The following is a 19611-nucleotide window of genomic DNA, read 5'->3' as shown; positions in this document are numbered from 1 at the left end:
ATAGGGCCACATCCTTCACCCAATCAAATGAATTAAATTTATTTGTTGGCACGAATGATAGGCCCTTTTTTTAAATAGATGGCCCTGGTATATTGCGGCATTCTTCTAGATGTCTCACTTTCCGATAAGTCGCATTCAGAGGAGCTCGGCTCCGACTCGTCTCGAGACCGAGCCTCATAAGCCTTGTTATTCGTAAAGTCCTTTAGGTCCCTGGTGAACTGGAAGTGTTTCCTTTCTTTTGGCGCTTTCAGGTTCTCTGGTGAACTGGAGTTTGAGAAAAAGGAGAAAAATTCACAACTAACCATAGAAAACTATACCGGTTATTTAAAAGAAAGGAAAAGATTATTTGATAAAAGGCTTTGCCTTACTCGTCTCTATGACCCTGCTGAATTAATGGCTGTAGGCTCTCATCCCTCATATGCCACAAACGTTCTATAAGTGGTTTAGATGCCCGGTGCCCATTTAATAGCAGGGTCACAAAAGAGACAATTCTTGTGACTGGGGAGCCAAGGAATAATTTATCTTTCTTCCATCAAAAATATACATTCCCAAGGGCCCTCAGGATTTATTATATATGTTTTGTTCTGTCCAGATTTTAAATGTAATTAATAAAGTTAGTAAATTTTAACAGGTTCTTCATCGGTGAGGGTCTTTGAAAAATATTTGAAGAATTACTGCCCCGGTGACTACAGAAGCTTAACCTTAGTGCACACCTGAGGAGAATAAAAGATGTGTTCTGTAAGCAGTTAGAGGGAGATGCAGAAGCGAAGAAAAACCTGTCAAAACAGATTTCCAAACCTCAGGCTCAGGTGTCAGATATGGAAAAGAAAATAGAGAATGCTGCATCCTTGGATTCTGTTGAAGAGCAGAAGAAAAGAAAATTAGAAGCTACAAATCAATGGTATGAAAAAAAGCAGCTGCCTATGATAAGTTAGAGTTGATTAAAACAAGTCTTCAGCAGGAAAGAGAAGCTATGACTGTGGAGCTTGGCCACTGATGTCAGATTGTGTGCAACTGGGAGAAGAAACAGAAGAAGTTTTATTAGTTGCTTGTTGAGAAGAAAACAATGTCTGCTAGATATGTAGAATGGTTCAGTAGAGACAATGAGAAGGCGAGGGCTGAGCAACAGATGGAGGGTGAGCAATCCTCTGAAGTACAAGAGACCAAAGAGAAAGCAAAAGGTGAGGCTGCTGAAGCTGAGAAAGCCACTAAAGAAGCAGAGACTGAAAAGAAGATGTGTGTGAAGAGAACAATATAGAAGTTGCAGAGAATAGCAAAATAGAATCAGTAGAGTCAGACTCCAAAACAAGGACCTGAAGAGGAGCAACTGAAGAGCCAACGACAGTTCGGGAATGAGCAAACAATTGAGCAAGAGTATAAGAGATGAGTTGAGCAAAAGATTAAAAATTTAGAAGTTGCAGCTATTAGAAGTGTCAAACAAGGGACAAACGCACTCAGAGAAAGACCTCTGAACATGGTGCTTCGACCTGGGAGAGTTAAAACCTGTGATAAGGCCTATGACCTTTATCAAAGATGGGAGGACTATATGGTGCTATAGTACACAGAATGGCCTGCAGGGGGCTGTAGACAGACATTCAGGTACTAGAAATGATAGATAAGTTCAGTGGGTGTAGCAGGAAGTAAGATAAAAGTATCAGCTCTTGCCATATTCAGGGTGAAAGTTGGTTGAAAGAGAGAGAAGCTGCAGAGACAGCAACTGTAGGAACTGTAAGCCTGAGGTCGAGAGTTGACCAGACTGGGCCCATCATGTGTCTCACAGGGGAGGACATTCCCTAGACACCCGGTTGGGGATAGTAACAGGGACCCTGTGGGTTGTGAACTCTGAAAAATATTATCTTCCTGCGTGTTGATGTGAAAACCATTTGCTGTGTGTGAAATAAAAGCTAGCAGACGCCAGAGTTGAAGTAATTTTGTTGTCCTGAGGCTTTATGTGTGTGGTGCCAACCTTCTTAGGAGGAGATGGGAATCCCAGTGAGCAAGTAACAACGAGGATACCACAAAACAATATATAAATGAGGGTCAATAATACTTATTGGGGACCTATGAGAGCACTGATACCTGGTAGGGCCCTGTGAGGGGCATTAATACTGAGTAGGTATCTGCATGGTGCATTATTATTTAGTGCAGGACTATTAGGAGCATCATTACTGAGTGGCAGCACGTTTTCTGTGTGTGGGGCACAAAAAGTGGCACGCACTATGCACGGCTTACAGGGAGCACAAAAAGGGGATATTATTACTATGTGGGCTACCACGGGTGACATCGTTACCACCTAGGGAACTATGAATAGGGATATTATGTAAACATTTGGAAAACAAAGCTAGGTTGCTGATAATTGAAGAGTCAAAGATGTCTATGTCAAATTCTACAGAGGCAAGGTTTGGCTGGAAGAAGTTGTCATGGTGCTCTAGGCCAGATGGAGAAGAAAAGTGAACAACTCCAATAAGAGGATGTCACCTGTGATCACTGGATATAATGATACTGCTTTTAAAGTCTGCAGAACACCTGTGTAGATCTGATACTTACCTCTATATTGTCACTTTTTAGGTCGTAATAATGGTCTTTGTATAGTATTTTTTAGCAACATTATTGTGGTATTATGTCTTCACAATCTGGGAGTATCATTTGATCCTGATACAGTGTTATTATTGATCTTTGCAGTAGTCTATATTCAATAACAGTATTGTGTTACATATTACTATGTGGTGGTAATATGTGATGATGGTGTGGTGGGATTATTTGGCCCTTCTGCAGTGCTATTTTTGGTGGTGTTGGTCTTAGTATAGTGGGTCATGTACAGTGACATATGGAGGAAATTACATAGGTAATAATGATTACAGTAATATTGTGTGTTACTTGCACAGAATAAAACAATTTTTTTAACAGTAATTTTTAATAAAATTATTAAAAAGCTTGTTATCTATTAGGGACGTCACAGTGTGATCTTAGGTATACTCAGTATAGCAAAAGCTTAATTTCTGTGAGTCTAAAATGGGAATACAATCTATGCGACCGTGCGGAAGGATCACCGTAATAGTCATACAGCTGTGGCATGTCTGGAAGCCTTTCCTAGGCCTCCGGCTGCTATGATTATGCATCAACATCCTGTGATTGCATTTGGAGGTGCAAGAGGGTTGATGGGGACGGAGGGAGTTCCCTCCCTCCCACTGGTTAACCACCTAGATGCCATGGTCACTACTGATTATGCATCTAGGGAGTTAAATGACAGGGATCACAGTTCTCTATGATCATGGCCATTACAGTTAGAGTGTGGCTGTCAGTCGATACATGGATCTTGTGGTGATCATGGGGCCACCATGCAATTTTTTTCCAGGGCCCCTTTTAATTCCAAATCCGCCCCTGAATATGTGTTGTATGTTCTGCTCAGGATGTACACATATACGGGAGGTATATTCTTCTCAGCATATACTCATATATTGTGCAGAGATGTAAACTTGGCAGAGCCTTTCACAGGATGATGGGAGTAGTCTTATGAGGACATGAAATATAAATCAGAAGCGGCGCTCCAGCAGTGTTAGGACAATGGTAAAGAGAGGTAAAATTCCATTTGCTAAATGACTCACTCCGACACCTCCGGTCCTAAACCAGGAACCGGTCGGTCATATAGTCCAGATAGGCATTTAATGTCCCCAGTGGGAGAGGAAGTGCAACGGTCCTTACAAGATATCCAGTAGTGGAAAGCAGCATGAGAATAGCTCAAAACATATAATGACAGAGAGAAGAAACACAATTCAGAAAGAAAAAAGATGTCAGCGCTCCGTCGGTAACAGGTAGAATAAACACTTTAGGTCTTACTTGTTTGGGGGTGCCAGACCCAAGGCACCCCTCTCATCCAAGCAGGCATATAGATATGCGCAATGCGTTCCCAAATGTAACTTGTTTATTGCGACGCGTTTCGGCTCTATGTTGAGCCTTTTTCAAGCATAATACACAATTAAAAACATACCTCCTTTTATATGTACACCAGGACTGCTAGTCAAATAAAGATCCCTCCCACCTTGGTGTAGAATTACACTCCGGGAATTGGTTCCAGCTGTAGGTGATGTTAATGAATGAAATGGACCTCCATAGATAACCTCGAGGTCCATACAAACCATATGTATTATCGTAATCATGCTCGCTGGCTCGGCGCGGCATGATGACCTGCCATATTCTCCACCTCTAATGCCCGGAGTAGCGTCAAATCGCGTGCTTACGCGTTGATGTGATGACGTAATGACATATGTTCCGTTGCATGATAATTCGGCGGTGGCCATAGTGATGCGTGCACGCTCAGAAGAGGACGTCACTAACGTGATGACGTGTGCCGGCAGACGCCTCACATGATTTCCAGAGGGGGGAGTCCGGTGGCTGACGTGTTAGTATCCATCCCTCAACTCCATGGCAACGTACTAGGCAGTGAAAAATCGCTGTAGGATGATAAGAAAAATGTATATAAGGGGAGTATGGAGAGAATTATTTTGCACTTTACATATTGATAAGATCTAATGGGCATTAGATATTAAAAATATTTTCAGGAAAAAAGTGTTAATTTAAAAACGGATTTAAGAGATAGGAACGATAAAAGAGATAGAAGATAAAAATTGTTTACAAAAATTATATGACTGAGCCTTGTGGGCCTAAGAAAAATTGCCCGTTCGGCGTGATTACGTGAGGTTTCAGGAGGAAGAGCAGGAGGAGGAGGATGAATAGAATACACAGATTGATGAAGCTAAAAGGTCTCCGTTTTTGATGGTGATAGAGAACGATGCTTCCATCCGCGGGTGCAGCCTACGTATTGTTTAGGTATCGCTGCTGTCCGCTGGTGGAGAAGAGAAGTCTGGGGAAATCCAGGCTTTGCTCATCTTGATGAGTGTAAGCCTGTCGGCACTGTCGGTTGACAGGCGGGTACGCTTATCCGTGATGATTCCCCCAGCCGCACTAAACACCCTCTCTGACAAGATGCTAGCCGCAGGACAAGCAAGCACCACCAGGGCATACAGCGCGAGTTCAGGCCACGTGTCCATCTTCGACACCCAGTAGTTGTAGGGGGCAGAGGCGTCACGGAGGACGGTCGTGCGATCGGCTACGTACTCCCTCACCATCCTTTTACAGTGCTCCCGCCGACTCAGCCTTGACAGGGGAGCGGTGACACAGTCTTGCTGGGGAGCCAGAAAGCTGTCAAAGTCCTTAGAGAGTGTTCCCCTGCCTGTGCTGTACATGCTGCCTGATCTCCGCGCCTCCCCTGCTACCTGGCCCTCGGAACTGCGCATTCGGCCACTAGCGCTGTCGGATGGGAATTTTACCATCAGTTTGTCCGCCAGGGTCCTGTGGTATAGCATCACTCTCGAACCCCTTTTCCCTTCGGGTATGAGAGTGGAAAGGTTCTCCTTATACCGTGGGTCGAGCAGTGTGTACACCCAGTAATCCGTAGTGGCCAGAATGCATGTAACGCGAGGGTCACGAGAAAGGTATCCTAACATGAAGTCAGCCAGGTGTGCCAGGGTACCTGTATGCAACACATGGCTGTCCTCACTAGGAAGATCACTTTCAGGATCCTCCTCCTCCTCGTCCTCCTCCTCAGGCCATACACGCTGAAAGGATGACAGGCAAGCAGCATGGGTACCCTCAGCAGTGGGCCAAGCTGTCTCTTCCCCCTCCTCCTCATCCTCCTCATGCTCCTCCTCCTCCTGCTCAATGCGCTGAGATATAGACAGGAGGGTGCTCTGACTATCCAGCGACATACTGTCTTCCCCCGCCTCCGTTTCCGAGCGCAAAGCGTCTGCCTTTATGCTTTGCAGGGAGCTTCTCAAGAGGCATAGCAGAGGAATGGTGATGCTAATGATTGCAGCATCCCCGCTCACCATCTGGGTAGACTCCTCAAAGTTTCCAAGGACCTGGCAGATGTCTGCCAACAAGGCCCACTCTTCTGTAAAGAATTGAGGAGGCTGAATCCCACTGTGCCGCCCATGTTGGAGTTGGTATTCCACTATAGCTCTACGCTGCTCATAGAGCCTGGCCAACATTGCACAGCAGTCGGTGCACTGGCAGATTAAACCGATGTTGCAGGGTGCGCAGGGTGGCAGCGTCCGTGTGGGACTTGCGGAAATGTGCGCAGAGCCGGCGCACCTTTCCGAGCAGGTCTGACAAGCGTGGGTAGCTTTTCAGAAAGCGCTGAACCACCAAATTAAAGACATGGGCCAGGCATGGCACGTGCGTGAGGCTGCCGAGCCGCCACCAGGTTACGGCCGTTGTCACACACGACCATGCCCGGTTGGAGGCTCAGCGGCGCAAGCCAGCGGTCGGTCTGCTCTGTCAGACCCTGCAGCAGTATGTGGGCCGTGTGCCTCTTCTCTCCTAAGCTGAGTAGTTTCAGCACGGCCTGCTGACGCTTTCCCACCGCTGTGCTGCCGTGCCGCGCGACACCGACTGCTGGCTACGTGCTGCTGACACATCTTGATTGCGAGACAGAGGTTGCGTAGGAGGAGGAGGGTGGTTTAGTGGAGGAAGCATACACTGCCGCAGATACCACCACCGAGCTGGGGCCCGCAATTCTGGGGGTGGGTAGGACGTGAGCGGTCCCAGGCTCTGACTCGGTCCCAGCCTCCACTAAATTCACCCAGTGTGCCGTCAGGGAGATATAGTGGCCCTGCCCGCCTGTGCTTGTCCACGTGTCCGTTGTTAAGTGGACGTTGGCAGTAACCGCGTTGGTGAGGGCGCGTAGAATGTTGCGGGAGACGTGGTCGTGCAGGGCTGGGACGGCACATCGGGAAAAGTAGTGGCGACTGGGAACTGAGTAGCGCGGGGCCGCCGCCATCACACCTTTGAAAGCCTCCGTTTCCACAACCCTATACGGCAGCATCTCCAGGCTGATAAAGTTGGCTATGTGCACGTTTAACGCTTGAGCGTGCGGGTGCGTGGCGGCGTACTTGCGCTTGCGCTGAAACACTTGCGCTAGCGACGGCTGGACGGTGCGCTGACAGACATTGGTGGATGGGGCCGAAGTCAGCGGAGGTGAGGGTGTGGGTGTAGGCCGGGAGACGGTAGTGCCTGTGTCCTGAGAGGGGTGTTGGATCTCAGTGGCAGGTTGGGGCACAGGGGGAGAGGCAGTGGTGCAAACCGGAGGCGGTGAACGGCCTTCGTCCCACCTTGTGGGGTGCTTGGCCATCATATGTCTGCGCATGCTGGTGGTAGTGAGGCTGGTGGTGGTGGCTCCCCGGCTGATCTTGGCGCGACAAAGGTTGCACACCACTGTTCGTCGGTCGTCTGCACTCTCAGTGAAAAACTGCCAGACCTTGGAGCACCTCGGCCTCTGCAGGGTGGCATGGCGCTAGGGGGCGCTTTGGGAAACAGTTGGTGGATTATTCGGTCTGGCCCTGCCTCTACCCCTGGCCACCGCACTGCCTCTTCCAACCTGCCCTGCTGCTGCACTTGCCTCCCCCTCTGAAGACCTGTCCTCAGTAGGCTTAGCAAACCAGGTGGGGTCAGTCACCTCATCGTCCAGCCGCTCTTCCTCCGAATCCTCTGTGCGCTCCTCCCTCGGACTTACTCCAATTAGTACTACCTCACTGATAGAGAACTGTGTCTTATCGTCATCGTCCTCCTCACGCACTGAAAGCTCTTGAGACAGTTGCCGGAAGTCCCCAGCCTCATCCCCCGGACCCCGGGAACTTTCCAAAGGTTGGGCATCGGTCACGACAAACTCCTCCAGTGGGAGAGGATTCGGAACCATTGCTGCCCATTGTGGGCAGGGGCCCGAGAACAGTTCCTGGGAGTCTGCCTGCTCCTCAGAATGTGTCATTGTAATGGAGTGAGGAGGCTGGGAGGAAGGAGGAGCAGCAGCCAGAGGATTCAGAGTTGCAGCAGTGGACGGCGCAGAACTCTGGGTGGTCGATAGATTGCTGGATGCACTTTCTGCCATCCACGACAGGACCTGCTCACACTGCTCATTTTCTAATAAAGGTCTCCCGCGTGGACCCATTAATTATGAGATGAATGTGGGGACGTCAGAAACATGCCTCTCTCCTAATCCCGCAGCAGTTGGCTGCGATACACCTGGATCAGGAGCTCGGCCTGTGCCCACACAATCTGACTTGGGCCTCCGCATCCTCGCCCGCGTCCACGTCCACGTCCTCTAGGCCTACCCCTACCCCTCAGCATGGTGTATTACCAGTAGTGCAGAAACAGAACGTTGTAATTAAATGTGCCGCTTATTGGCCTGTGGTGAGAGGCTGACTTCGCTTACGGAACGCACAGCAGAGCCAGGAAAGAATTTTGCGCAAGCCTGCTGTAACACTTAGCTGACTGCGTGTTAATTAGGACTACTACCCCCAGCAGAGATGCAGTACACTGGGAACGGTCACAGGCAGCCCAAATAGAAAGTTGTTTCCCAAATTTTTTTGGAAAAGCCCACTGCCTATATAGACAGTATATCTCTTTCACTGTCCCTGCCTCACCACTACTGGCCCTGGACTATGTAAAATTACTGCAGACTGTTTCCCTCTGGACAGGATGACAGCGGTGATGTGACGGGCAACGCAAAGCCAGGAAAGAATTTTGCGCAAGCCTGCTGTAACACTTAGCTGCCTGCGTATTAATTAGGACTACTACCCCCAGCAGAGACGCAGTACACTCAGGACGGTCACAGGCAGCCCAAATAGAATGTTTTTTCCCAAATTTATTTGGAAAAGCCCACTGCCTATATAGACAGTATACGTCTTTCACCTTTTTCACTGTCCCTGCCTCAGCTCAGCACTACTGGCCCTATACTATGTAAAATTACTGCAGACTGTTTCCCTCTGGACAGGATGACAGCGGTGATGTCACGGGCAATGCAGAGCTAGGAAGGAATTTTGCGCAAGCCTGCTGTAACACTTAGCTGGCTTCGTATTAATTAGGACTACTACCCCCAGCAGAGACGCAGTACACTGAGGATGGTCACAGGCAGCCCAAATAGAAAGTTTTTTCCCAAATGTCTTTGGAAAAGCCCACTGCCTATATAGACAGTATATCTCTTTCACTGTCCCTGCCTCACCACTACTGGCCCTGGACTATGTAAAATTACTGCAGACTGTTTCCCTCTGGACAGGATGACAGCGGTGATGTGACGGGCAACGCAGAGCCAGGAAAGAATTTTGCGCAAGCCTGCTGTAACACTTAGCTGGCTGCGTATTAATTAGGACTACTACCCCCAGCAGAGACGCAGTACACTCAGGACGGTCACAGGCAGCCCAAATTGAATGCTTTTTCCCAAATTTTCTTGGAAAAGCCCACTGCCTATATAGACAGTATACGTCTTTCACCTTTTTCACTCTCCCTGCCTCAGCTCAGCACTACTGGCCCTATACTATGTAAAATTACTGCAGACTGTTTCCCTCTGGACAGGATGACAGCGGTGATGTGACGGGCAACGCAGAGCCAGGAAAGAATTTTGCGCAAGCCTGCTGTAACACTTAGCTGGCTGCGTATTAAATAGGACTACTACCCCCAGCAGAGACGCAGTACACTCAGGACGGTCACAGGCAGCCCAAATAGAATATTTTTTTCCCATATTTTTTTGGAAAAGCCCACTGCCTATATAGACAGTATATCTCTTTCACTGTCCCTGCCTCACCACTACTGGCCCTGGACTATGTAAAATTACTGCAGACTGTTTCCCTCTGGAGAGGATGACAGCGGTGATGTGACGGGCAACGCAGAGGCAGGAAAGAATTTTGCGCAAGCCTGCTGTAACACTTAGCTGGCTTCATATTAATTAGGACTACTACCCCCAGCACAGACGCAGTACACTGAGGACAGTCACAGGCAGCCCAAATAGAAAGTTTTTTCCCAAATTCTTTTGGAAAAGCCCACTGCCTATATAGACAGTATTTCTCTTTCACCTTTCCCACTGTCCCTGCCTCACCACTACTGGCTCCGGACTATGTAAAATTACTGCAGACTGTTTCCCTCTGGACATGATGACAGCAGTGATGTGACGGGCAATGCAGAGCCAGGAAAGAATTTTGCGCAAGCCTGCTGTAACACTTAGCTGGCTGCGTATTAATTAAGACTACTACCCCCAGCACAGATGTAGTACACTGAGGACAGTCACAGGCAGCCCAAATAGAAAGTTTTTTCCCAAATTTTTTTGGAAAAGCCCACTGCCTATATAGACAGTATATCTCTTTCACTGTCCCTGCCTCACCACTACTGGCCCTGGACTATGTAAAATTACTGCAGACTGTTTCCCTCTGGACAGGATGACAGCGGTGATGTGACGGGCAACGCAGAGCCAGGAAAGAATTTTGCGCAAGCCTGCTGTAACACTTAGCTGGCTGCGTATTAAAGCCCACTGCCTATATAGACAGTATATGTCTTTCACCTTTTTCACTGTCCCTGCCTCAGCACTACTGGCCCTATACTATGTAAAATTACTGCAGAGTGAGGACGCAATGCTCTGCATGGCCGATATACAAAAAAAAAATGTGCAACACTGCAAAAAGCAGCCTCAACAGTACTGCACACCATCAGATGTGGCCCTAAGAAGGACCGTTGGGGTTTTTGAAGCCTAAAATAACTCCTAACGCTCTCCCTATAGCAACTCCAGCAAGACAGCACTTTCCCTGAACTATGTCAGAATGCATCTGTGGCGAGCCGCGAGAGGGGCCGATTTATATACTCGGGTGACACCTGATCTCGCCAGCCACTCACTGCAGGGGGGTGGTATAGGGCTTGAACGTCGCAGGGGGAAGTTGTAATGCCTTCCCTGTCTTTCTATTGGCCAGAAACGTCTCAGAGATGAAAGTGAAAGTAACTTGAATATCGCGTGGTGCTCGCCTCGAGTAACGAGCATCTCGAACACGCTAATACTCGAACGAGTATCAAGCTCGGACGAGTACGTTTGCTCATCTCTAGTCTTTAATCTCGAGTGTTCACCAGACAGAATTTGTTCTAATAGAGTGATGGATAACCCTGAGGGATCAGAATTGTGACATTGTGGAAAATGTTTCGAAACACTATGTTTCGTATAGCCTCTTTTTATGTTATACCTGTGCTGATTTAATCTACAACGCAAAGGGTTTGTAGTGCGTCCTATATAACGCAAAAAGTATTGTTTAATAACTATACTGGTGTTTTCACTCAACTTTTTAATAATATTACGTTGTGATTGATTTAGGTTTCCCTTCTTGATATCGGTCTTAGTAGCTGTTAAGATCTTAAAATCTTCCAACACTTTATCATAAAATGTGGAAATAAGGGAGCCTTTAGAATCAATAGGATAAAAGGTACTTGGGAGTTTGAGGTTAGTTACTACAGGTTGTATATACCTGTGTTGGTTATTTGGGTCAGAGCAATTCTCTACTAGGGGCTTGGGGGGTTCATTATCATTGGAGCCACCCATTTTGTGTTCCATGATACAAAAATGGCGTTTAAGTGTCAATTTACGTATAAAACGGTTTAGATCGACATACAAATCAAATAAATCATGATCTATAGAGGGACTGAATGACAAACCTCTAGATAGAATATTAGCTTTTTTATAGGATAGAGGATACTTGGAGATGGGGGCATTTGAAGAGTCCATTACTGATACCCATATTCGCTACTATAAGCGCTTTATTGATGGCGTTATCTTTATATGGGAGGGGGACCCTGGAGGAGGTCAAAACATTTATTCACGAACTAAATCTAAACCAGTGGAATCTTAAATTCACGGGCTCTTATAGCTCAACTAATATCACTTATTTAGATCTTGATATTAATATTGTTAATGGTGAAATACAAACTCAGACGCACTTTAAACAGATGGACGCCAATAGCCTACTTGATTTTCGTAGCAATCATGCTAAAATATGGAAAACCAATGTCCCATACGGGCAATTTCATAGGATTAGGCGCAACTGTTCTTCCATAGACACTTTCGATATGCAAGCTAATAAGTTGTACAATAGGTTCAGAGAAAAATGCTATCCTGACACGTTAATACGTAATTCTTATAACAAAGCTAAAATAGAAAAACGTGAGATTAATTCAAACAAAGAGCACTTGAAAACCAATACGGACGTTAAAGGGGAATTACGTTTTATTACCAAATTCAACAATAAACATAAGGAATTAAAACAAATCATGAATAAACATTGGAATTTATTTAAAGGAGATGTGTATTTAACATCAAACCTTCCTCAAAAACCAATATTCACATACAGAAAGAATGGAACCTTTGGCAACATTTTAGCCCCCTCTCGCCCACGGACTTCTAATCCCAATAAAAATTTGAGTAGACTGTTGGTCCCTCACGTATCAGGTTCTTTTAAATGTGAAAGGGTTGGCTGCAAGTGTTGTAAAGACATTTGCAACAAGCTTAAGACTCTACACTTGGGATCCGATATGCCACCATACCAAATAAAACAATATTTAAATTGTAGTTCGGATAACGTCATCTATTTAATAGAGTGCCCTTGCTCTTTGCATTATATAGGACGCACTACAAACCCTTTGCATTGTAGATTAAATCAGCACAGGTATAACATAAAAAGAGGCTATACGAAACATAGTGTTTCGAAACATTTTCCACAATGTCACAATTCTGATCCCTCAGGGTTATCCATCACTCCATTAGAACAAATTCCGTCTGGTGAACACTCGAGATTAAAGACTAAAGAGATGTTTTTTATTCTTAAATTGAATACTCTACACCCCACTGGATTAAATGAGACATTAGAAAAAGCCTATTGAAATTTTATATTAATTTAATTTTTTCATTTTTTTAAATCAAAATGTTTTATCAAATTGCCTGTTTATATTCGAAATAATGTTGGTGTTTTGATATATACGAATGTGTACAAAATATCATGAATTATAGGATGCATTCTATTTTAAATAATCAGTTTATGGGTTAAAAATAATTTATTTTCCCCCATTTTCCTATACACTGACCCTCCTGATATATCCTCCACACCCTACATCCTACATACTGAGCTGGCCTCCCCCTGACCTCATTGTTGGCTATAGACTGTCTTCCTTGGAACACTTACTTGCAATTTTTAAGGCAAGATCTTCACTGTTTTTCCTGACAGTCTAAATACATTATTGTTCTTGGTCTGCCCATTCCTCCAGTCTTCATGATAAGGTAGAGAACTTTCTGACATTGTTACAATGGACTTTTGGGAGTCATTCTATCATGAAGACCACATCTGGACTGTAGAAATGACTTGGCTTCCAGTAGTCTCTGCAGATCCAAAGCTGATTGTGGTGATAGGTGACCTCCCATTTAGAAGGGATGTCAATTAGATCAACAGTAAGAGTCAATCAGTTACCATGGCTGACCACTTTATTTCTGGTCCTTTATCTTGACCATTAGTTTGTGCTTCTTCAAATGTGGTCCTCCGCATCCGGGACCCCAGGTGCTTGTAATCTTGCTGACTGTTGGTTTCTGCTACCCTATCTGAGAAACAAAAGAGTGATGCCTATGTACTGATGCCCAAGACTGCATCACGGATTCAGTTTATGCTGAGCTAATGTGATGCTATGGCAATAGGCCTATTTTAATGAGAGATCAAGATAATGTATAGTTAGTGGCTAGATGGTCAGGGTTTGCTTTTGTGTGAACCATTGCTGGGATTAATACAACTGACAGGTGCTAGACTTTAAAGACGTTCTGGGTGTAAAAGTATGTTCCTGAGAGTAGTGTCAACCATCTTGGGTGAAAAAGATTGCAATTCTGAGTAGTGACTTACCTCCTAATGTCACAATGTATATGAGGCAGTGAGTGATCAGTCAGTTCCTGAGGTTATTGTGTTGGAAGCAGGAAAAAAGGTCAAATGTAAGGATCGGAGTGACTGTGACAAGGATCAAAGTGGGATGTATAGACAATTTGGTCAAAGCATCTGCAAAACAGACGGTCTTCTGGGGTGTTCCCGATATGTAGTGGTTATTACTTAAAGAAGTGGTCCAAGGAAGGACAACTTTTAACCAGCAGCAGCTTCGTGTGTGTGTGTGTGTGGGCAAAGGTGTAATTTGAAGCTGTTGGGCCCTAATGCAAGAGCTGTAACAGGGCTCCCAAGTGTAAGGCCCCCTAGGTCACCAGGGTCCAGGTGTAACTGCATCCTGTGCCCCCATTATACTTACGCCTCTGTGTGTGGGGTGAAGGCACCTATTTGGTCCAATCCCACAGAAGAATGACTGTAGGACAAATTACAGATAAAGCTCCTGCCAGTGATGATAGAAAGGTGTCAGATCACACACGACATTGTTGCTTGCTGTGTATGGGGTGGTGGAGCTACAGACCAGTCAGAGTGCCCGTGTGACTTCTGTCCACCACCAAGAGTGCCTACAATGGGAACTAGACCATAGAGCAATGGAAAAAGGTGACCTTGTCTGATAAATCATGTCTTACATCATGTGAATGGCCAAGTGTGTCGCCTGGGGAAGAGATGGCACCAGCATGGGAAGAAGACAAACCAGCAGGTGTGATGGACAATGTTATGCTGGGTATTTGGGTCCTGGCATCATGTGGATGTGATACATACCATCTACCTAACATTGTCCAGTTAAGTACCTTCTTCATGGCAGTGGGTTGCGCTAATGAGAGTGTCCTCGACGGGATGTACCCAGCCACACTACAAGAACTGCTCAGGAACAGGACAAAGAGATGAAGGTGATGACTTCTCCCCGATCTCATCCCATTGAGAAAAACAAGTCCAATCTATGGAAGCCACATCTAGCAACTTACAGAATCTGCTGCTGATACCACAGGACACTTCAGAGGTCTGGTGGGGTCCGGGCCTCAACAGGTCAGAGAGGGACCAACACAGTGTTAGGGCGGAGGTTTCATGGCTCATGGTGTGTTACTTATTGATGGTGCGATGCTTTCTCCCCCCTGCCTGTGTTTTATACCTCGCACCTCTAGAATATGACGTTACTTATCTCCTGCTGATGGGTGAAGTGTCTCTCAGACGCATTGTGTCCTCTCAGACCGGCTGTGTCCTCTCAGACCCATTGTGTCCTCTAGGACCGGCTGTGTCCTCTCAGACCGGCTGTGTCCTCTCAGACCGGCTGTGTCCTCTCAGACCGGCTGTGTCCTCTCAGACCCGCTGTGTCCTCTCAGACCCATTGTGTCCTCTAGGACCGGCTGTGTCCTCTCAGACCGGCTGTGTCCTCTCAGACCGGCTGTGTCCTCTCAGACCGGCTGTGTCCTCTCAGACGCGCTGTGTCCTCTCAGACGCGCTGTGTCCTCTCAGACGCGCTGTGTCCTCTCAGACGCGCTGTGTCCTCTCAGACCGGCTGTGTCCTCTCAGACCGGCTGTGTCCTCTCAGACCCGCTGTGTCCTCTCAGACCCGCTGTGTCCTCTCACTTTTCTTTTATTCAAATAATTTTTTAGACTTTTCAAAACAAAGGCTACAAAGTCTTATAAAGAAAAGCAGTGTATACGACCTCACTTCTTCTATGCCAATATATAGTAATTATACCGAGTCTGCAGATGTAAACATCACGTACTCTGATGTTTTTGTAGACATCTTCGATTCTTCCTCTGGACAATGAATCTGTAGTACCTGAAGATAAGTTATCATGCAATACTTCCATTACAAGAACAGTTTCTTCCTACACACTTTATCATTGTCCAGTAGATCAGTGATCTCCACGTTGTGTCTCTCCAGCTGTTGGGAAAGTACAACTCTCTCTTCGGCCTTATAATAATTTATATTTAAAATCCGCAGCGTTTTTCCCGCACGCGGATCCGCGCCCCATAGGGATGCATTGGACACCCGCAGGTAGTTAAATACCTGCGGATGTCATTTTTCCCTTCAGCCGCAGATCCGCGTGCTGGAAAAAAACGCGACATGCTCCATTTTCCTGCGGGTCTCCAGTGGGGACACCTCCCGCAGGCTTCTATTGAAGCCTATGGAAGCCATCTGGAACACTCGTACCTGAATTAAAACTCACCTGTCCGGACGCTGCGGATCTTTCCTCCGTCGCGGCAGGATCTTCTTTCTTCGGCCCGGCGGATGTGCCCAGCGCTGCCGGCGTGCCGAGCACATCCGCCGGGCCGAAGAAAGAAGATCCGGCCTCGACGGAGGGAAGATGCGCAGTGTCCGGACACGTGAGTTTAATCTTATTTTCAGCCTCATGTCCCCGGGAAAGGAGGGACCCGCTGCGGATTCTGCATGGAGAATCCGCGGCGGGCCTGATTTTCCCCCGTGGACATGAGACCTTATACTGTCAAGCTGGGAGTTATAGTCAATTAGCAGCTGGAGAGTCACAAGGATGCCTTCAGTAGCCGAATTCTGCAGAATATCATTGTGATACTATAAGAATCTATCTACAAGCTGTAAACAGTTCAATCGCGAAATTCTAACTTTGTTTAAAGGGTACAGTGTTATAGTCAATTACAGTATGATGGTGAGTTACATTGTAAGGTTCACTATTATATTCTCTTAGAGGCATTATTATACTTGATTAGGTTCATTATTATAATCTGTTAGGGGCATTATTATACTTTATTAGGTTCATTATTATAATCTGTTAGGGGCATTATTATACTTTATTTCGTGTACTATTATATTCTCTTATAGTAGGTTCACTGTTTTACTCTCTTAGGCGTACTACCGTATTATACTTTTCCTGGATGCACTATAATACTCTCTTCAGCACACTATTATACACTCTTAGATGCACTGCTACACTCTGTTAAAGTAGATGCACTATTATACTCTTTTAGGCACACTATTATATTCTTTGAGGGACACTATTATATTCACTTAGCTGCACTGTTATTCTGTACTGTCTTAGGAGTACTATTATACCCTCCTAGGTACACTGTTATATTTTCTTGGGGGCACAATGGTATCCTCTAAGGTGCACTATTATGCTCTCTTACGGCAGAGGAGCTATTAGACTCTCTTTGGCACACTTTTATAATCTATTAAATATGCTATTACAGTCTCTTAGGTACACTATTATATTAATTTAGGGTCATTGTTATACTTTTTGACACATTTGTGTATTCTTACAGTGGGGGCACTGTTTTACTCTTAGACATTATTATACTCTCTTAGAGACAATATTATATTCTCTTATGTGCACTATTACTGTATATACCTTTAGGGACACTTTTATACTCTTATGGGCACTTTATTATATTCTCTTACTATTATTATATCCTCTTAGTCACTTCTAGTGTCTTACAGATTTTTTAACTTCCCTCTTCTCAGTTCCTTCATCTCAGAGCTCTGTCAAGCCATATCATTGTTTGGAATTCATGACAGGCCTCAGGGATGATAATATGCAATGTGTATGTCAAGCGCAGAGCACTACAGGTATATTCTTCTGTTCTAAATCAGAGTTAGTACAAACTGCTCGGAGAATCACAGATCCCACAGCATTTGTGGAAATTGCAAATGATTCTGTTTATTTGTTAACAAGCCAAAGTATGTATAGTCCTTTCAGGCAAATACATTGAAGCCAGGCTAACGGTTACCTGACTATATATATACATAACTTGTTATGCCTCTTTATTATTGATTACTAAAACCCAGCACTTGCCAGTCTCTGAGAAAAACTCTTCTCTAGTCACGTGTTGTTTGTTTCTGTCTGAGATCCTTAATTTGTCTTCTATAAGAATTCCTGAGCTTAGTTAAGACTGACATACTGTATATGTACAGAAGATCAAATAAATAACTCCTTATCATCTGTTTTACTCTTTCCTGAGCAGAGTACATTTCTTAATCAGCAGCCTCGCTGCACATTTGTGTGAGCAAACGTCCATCGCAGCCTTCTTCTTCAGGTCTTGTAATCTTATGATTGTCCTAGTTTTCTGAACAAAACATCTAAGTACGAGTGTCAAGTAAGCTAGAATATGCAGTGGGGAACAAGATGGTGTTCTGCAGACACTATGGTTTCTCTCACAAGCGGGAGCTTGCTTGTGCTTTCACAAACCATATTACAGTCTTTCTCGTACAGTTGTACCTTCTCAGCATTGATGAATCCATTAGTTGAGTTCCAGTCAGCAGCTCATTGTGCAGATACAACCAGACCTTATAGTTGGCTACAGACTGCCTTCCATGGAACACTTACTTGCAATTTTGGAGACAAGATATTAACTGTTTCTCCTGACATTCCAAAGACCTTGATGTCCTTGATCAGCAGCCTATTCATCCGGTCTTCTTGTTAAGGTAGGGAGCTTTTTCACATTGAAACAATAGACTTTTGGGAGTCATTCTTTCATGAAGATCACATCTAGACTGTAGAATTGACTTGACTTCCAATGGTCTCTGCAAATCCAAAGCTAAGCGCAGTGATGGGTGACCTCCCATTTAGAAGGGATGTCAATTAGATATACAGTAGGAGTCAATCAGTTACTATGGCTGACCACTTTATTTCTGGTCCTGCATCTTGACCATTGGCTTGTGTGTTTTTGTTTTTTTCAATTGTGATCCTCAGCATCCGAGACCTTGGCCGCTTGAACCTAGCTGACTGTTCCCCCTACTTAATGAGGATCTCTCCTTCACTATCCTTAGCAACTTAGCAAAAACTCCAACACATCATTTCTTCTCCAGTTCTCTATGTAGTCCCCTGCATGAATTTAAGCCTACATATGATGGCTGGTGGTGGATGCAGAAAACTGAAACTCCCGATGACATAATGTATACTGAAAGTGATAATGTTCACATTCAAAAGAAAAACTAATTTAGGATCAAGTCGTGCAAAGAGAATATGGTAAATCTGTCACCCTCAACTGTTAGTGAGACTAGAGAAGTTCCTATAGAGCAAGAACATAAGAAATATTCAAAGTTTCCTCCACAAACTACATACTATATCCTGAATCCCTAGATATATCCTTCACACTTTACATTCTATATACTTACCATCCTGATATATCCTCCATACACTACATACTACATACTGACCCTCCTGATATATCCCCCACACTTCATCCTATATACTGACCCTCCTGATATATCCCCTGCACTACATCCTACATACTGACCCTCCTAATATATCCTCCACACAATACATCCTATATACTGACCCTCCTGATATATCCTCCATAGACTACATATTACATACTGACCCTCTTGATATATCCCCCACACTTCATCCTATATACTGACCCTCCTGATATATCCCCCACACTACATCCTATATACTGACCCTCTTGATATATTCTCTACACTACATCCTATATACTGACCCTCCTGATATATCCTTCACACACTACATCCTATATACTGACCCTCTTGATATATTCTCTACACTACATCCTATATACTGACCTTCCTGATATAACCTCCACACACTTCATTCTATATACTGACACTTCTTATATATCATCCACACTACATCTTATATACTGACCCTCCTGATATCTCCCCCACATACTACACCTTGGTGAATCTCCTCTTGATGAGTGACAATTGTTCTCCATTCGTCTAGATGCTTCTTCAGCAGCTAAATACCGTTTGAAGACTTTAGCTGATGCTGCGGAGGCTGATGATGGTGGAAGCAGTTCGGAGCCTCGCACTATATTCCCCGAGACCTGGCTGTGGGGACTGCATAAAATGCCGTGAGTATTACAGACCCAAACATTTCCCTCTTATTCCCATGTAATT

The 19611-nt window shown here is 45.1% G+C and overlaps 1 protein-coding gene across 1 annotated transcript in view; it reads left to right on the top strand.

Moving 5' to 3' along the window:
• LOC136626755 (alpha-2-macroglobulin-like protein 1) overlaps positions 1-19611 on the top strand; it is a 237447-nt gene that overhangs the window by 160023 nt on the left and 57813 nt on the right. The window contains exon 22 of the mRNA XM_066601761.1: positions 19436-19565. Within this exon, the coding sequence (XP_066457858.1) occupies positions 19436-19565 (130 nt within the window). The remainder of the gene's footprint in view (positions 1-19435; positions 19566-19611) is intronic.

Source organism: Eleutherodactylus coqui, chromosome 4 (genome assembly GCF_035609145.1).
Source record: "Eleutherodactylus coqui strain aEleCoq1 chromosome 4, aEleCoq1.hap1, whole genome shotgun sequence".
NCBI classification, from domain to species: Eukaryota; Metazoa; Chordata; class Amphibia; order Anura; family Eleutherodactylidae; genus Eleutherodactylus; species Eleutherodactylus coqui.
Note: the sequence above shows the minus strand (reverse complement) of the source record. Positions and strands in the feature narration are given on the sequence as shown.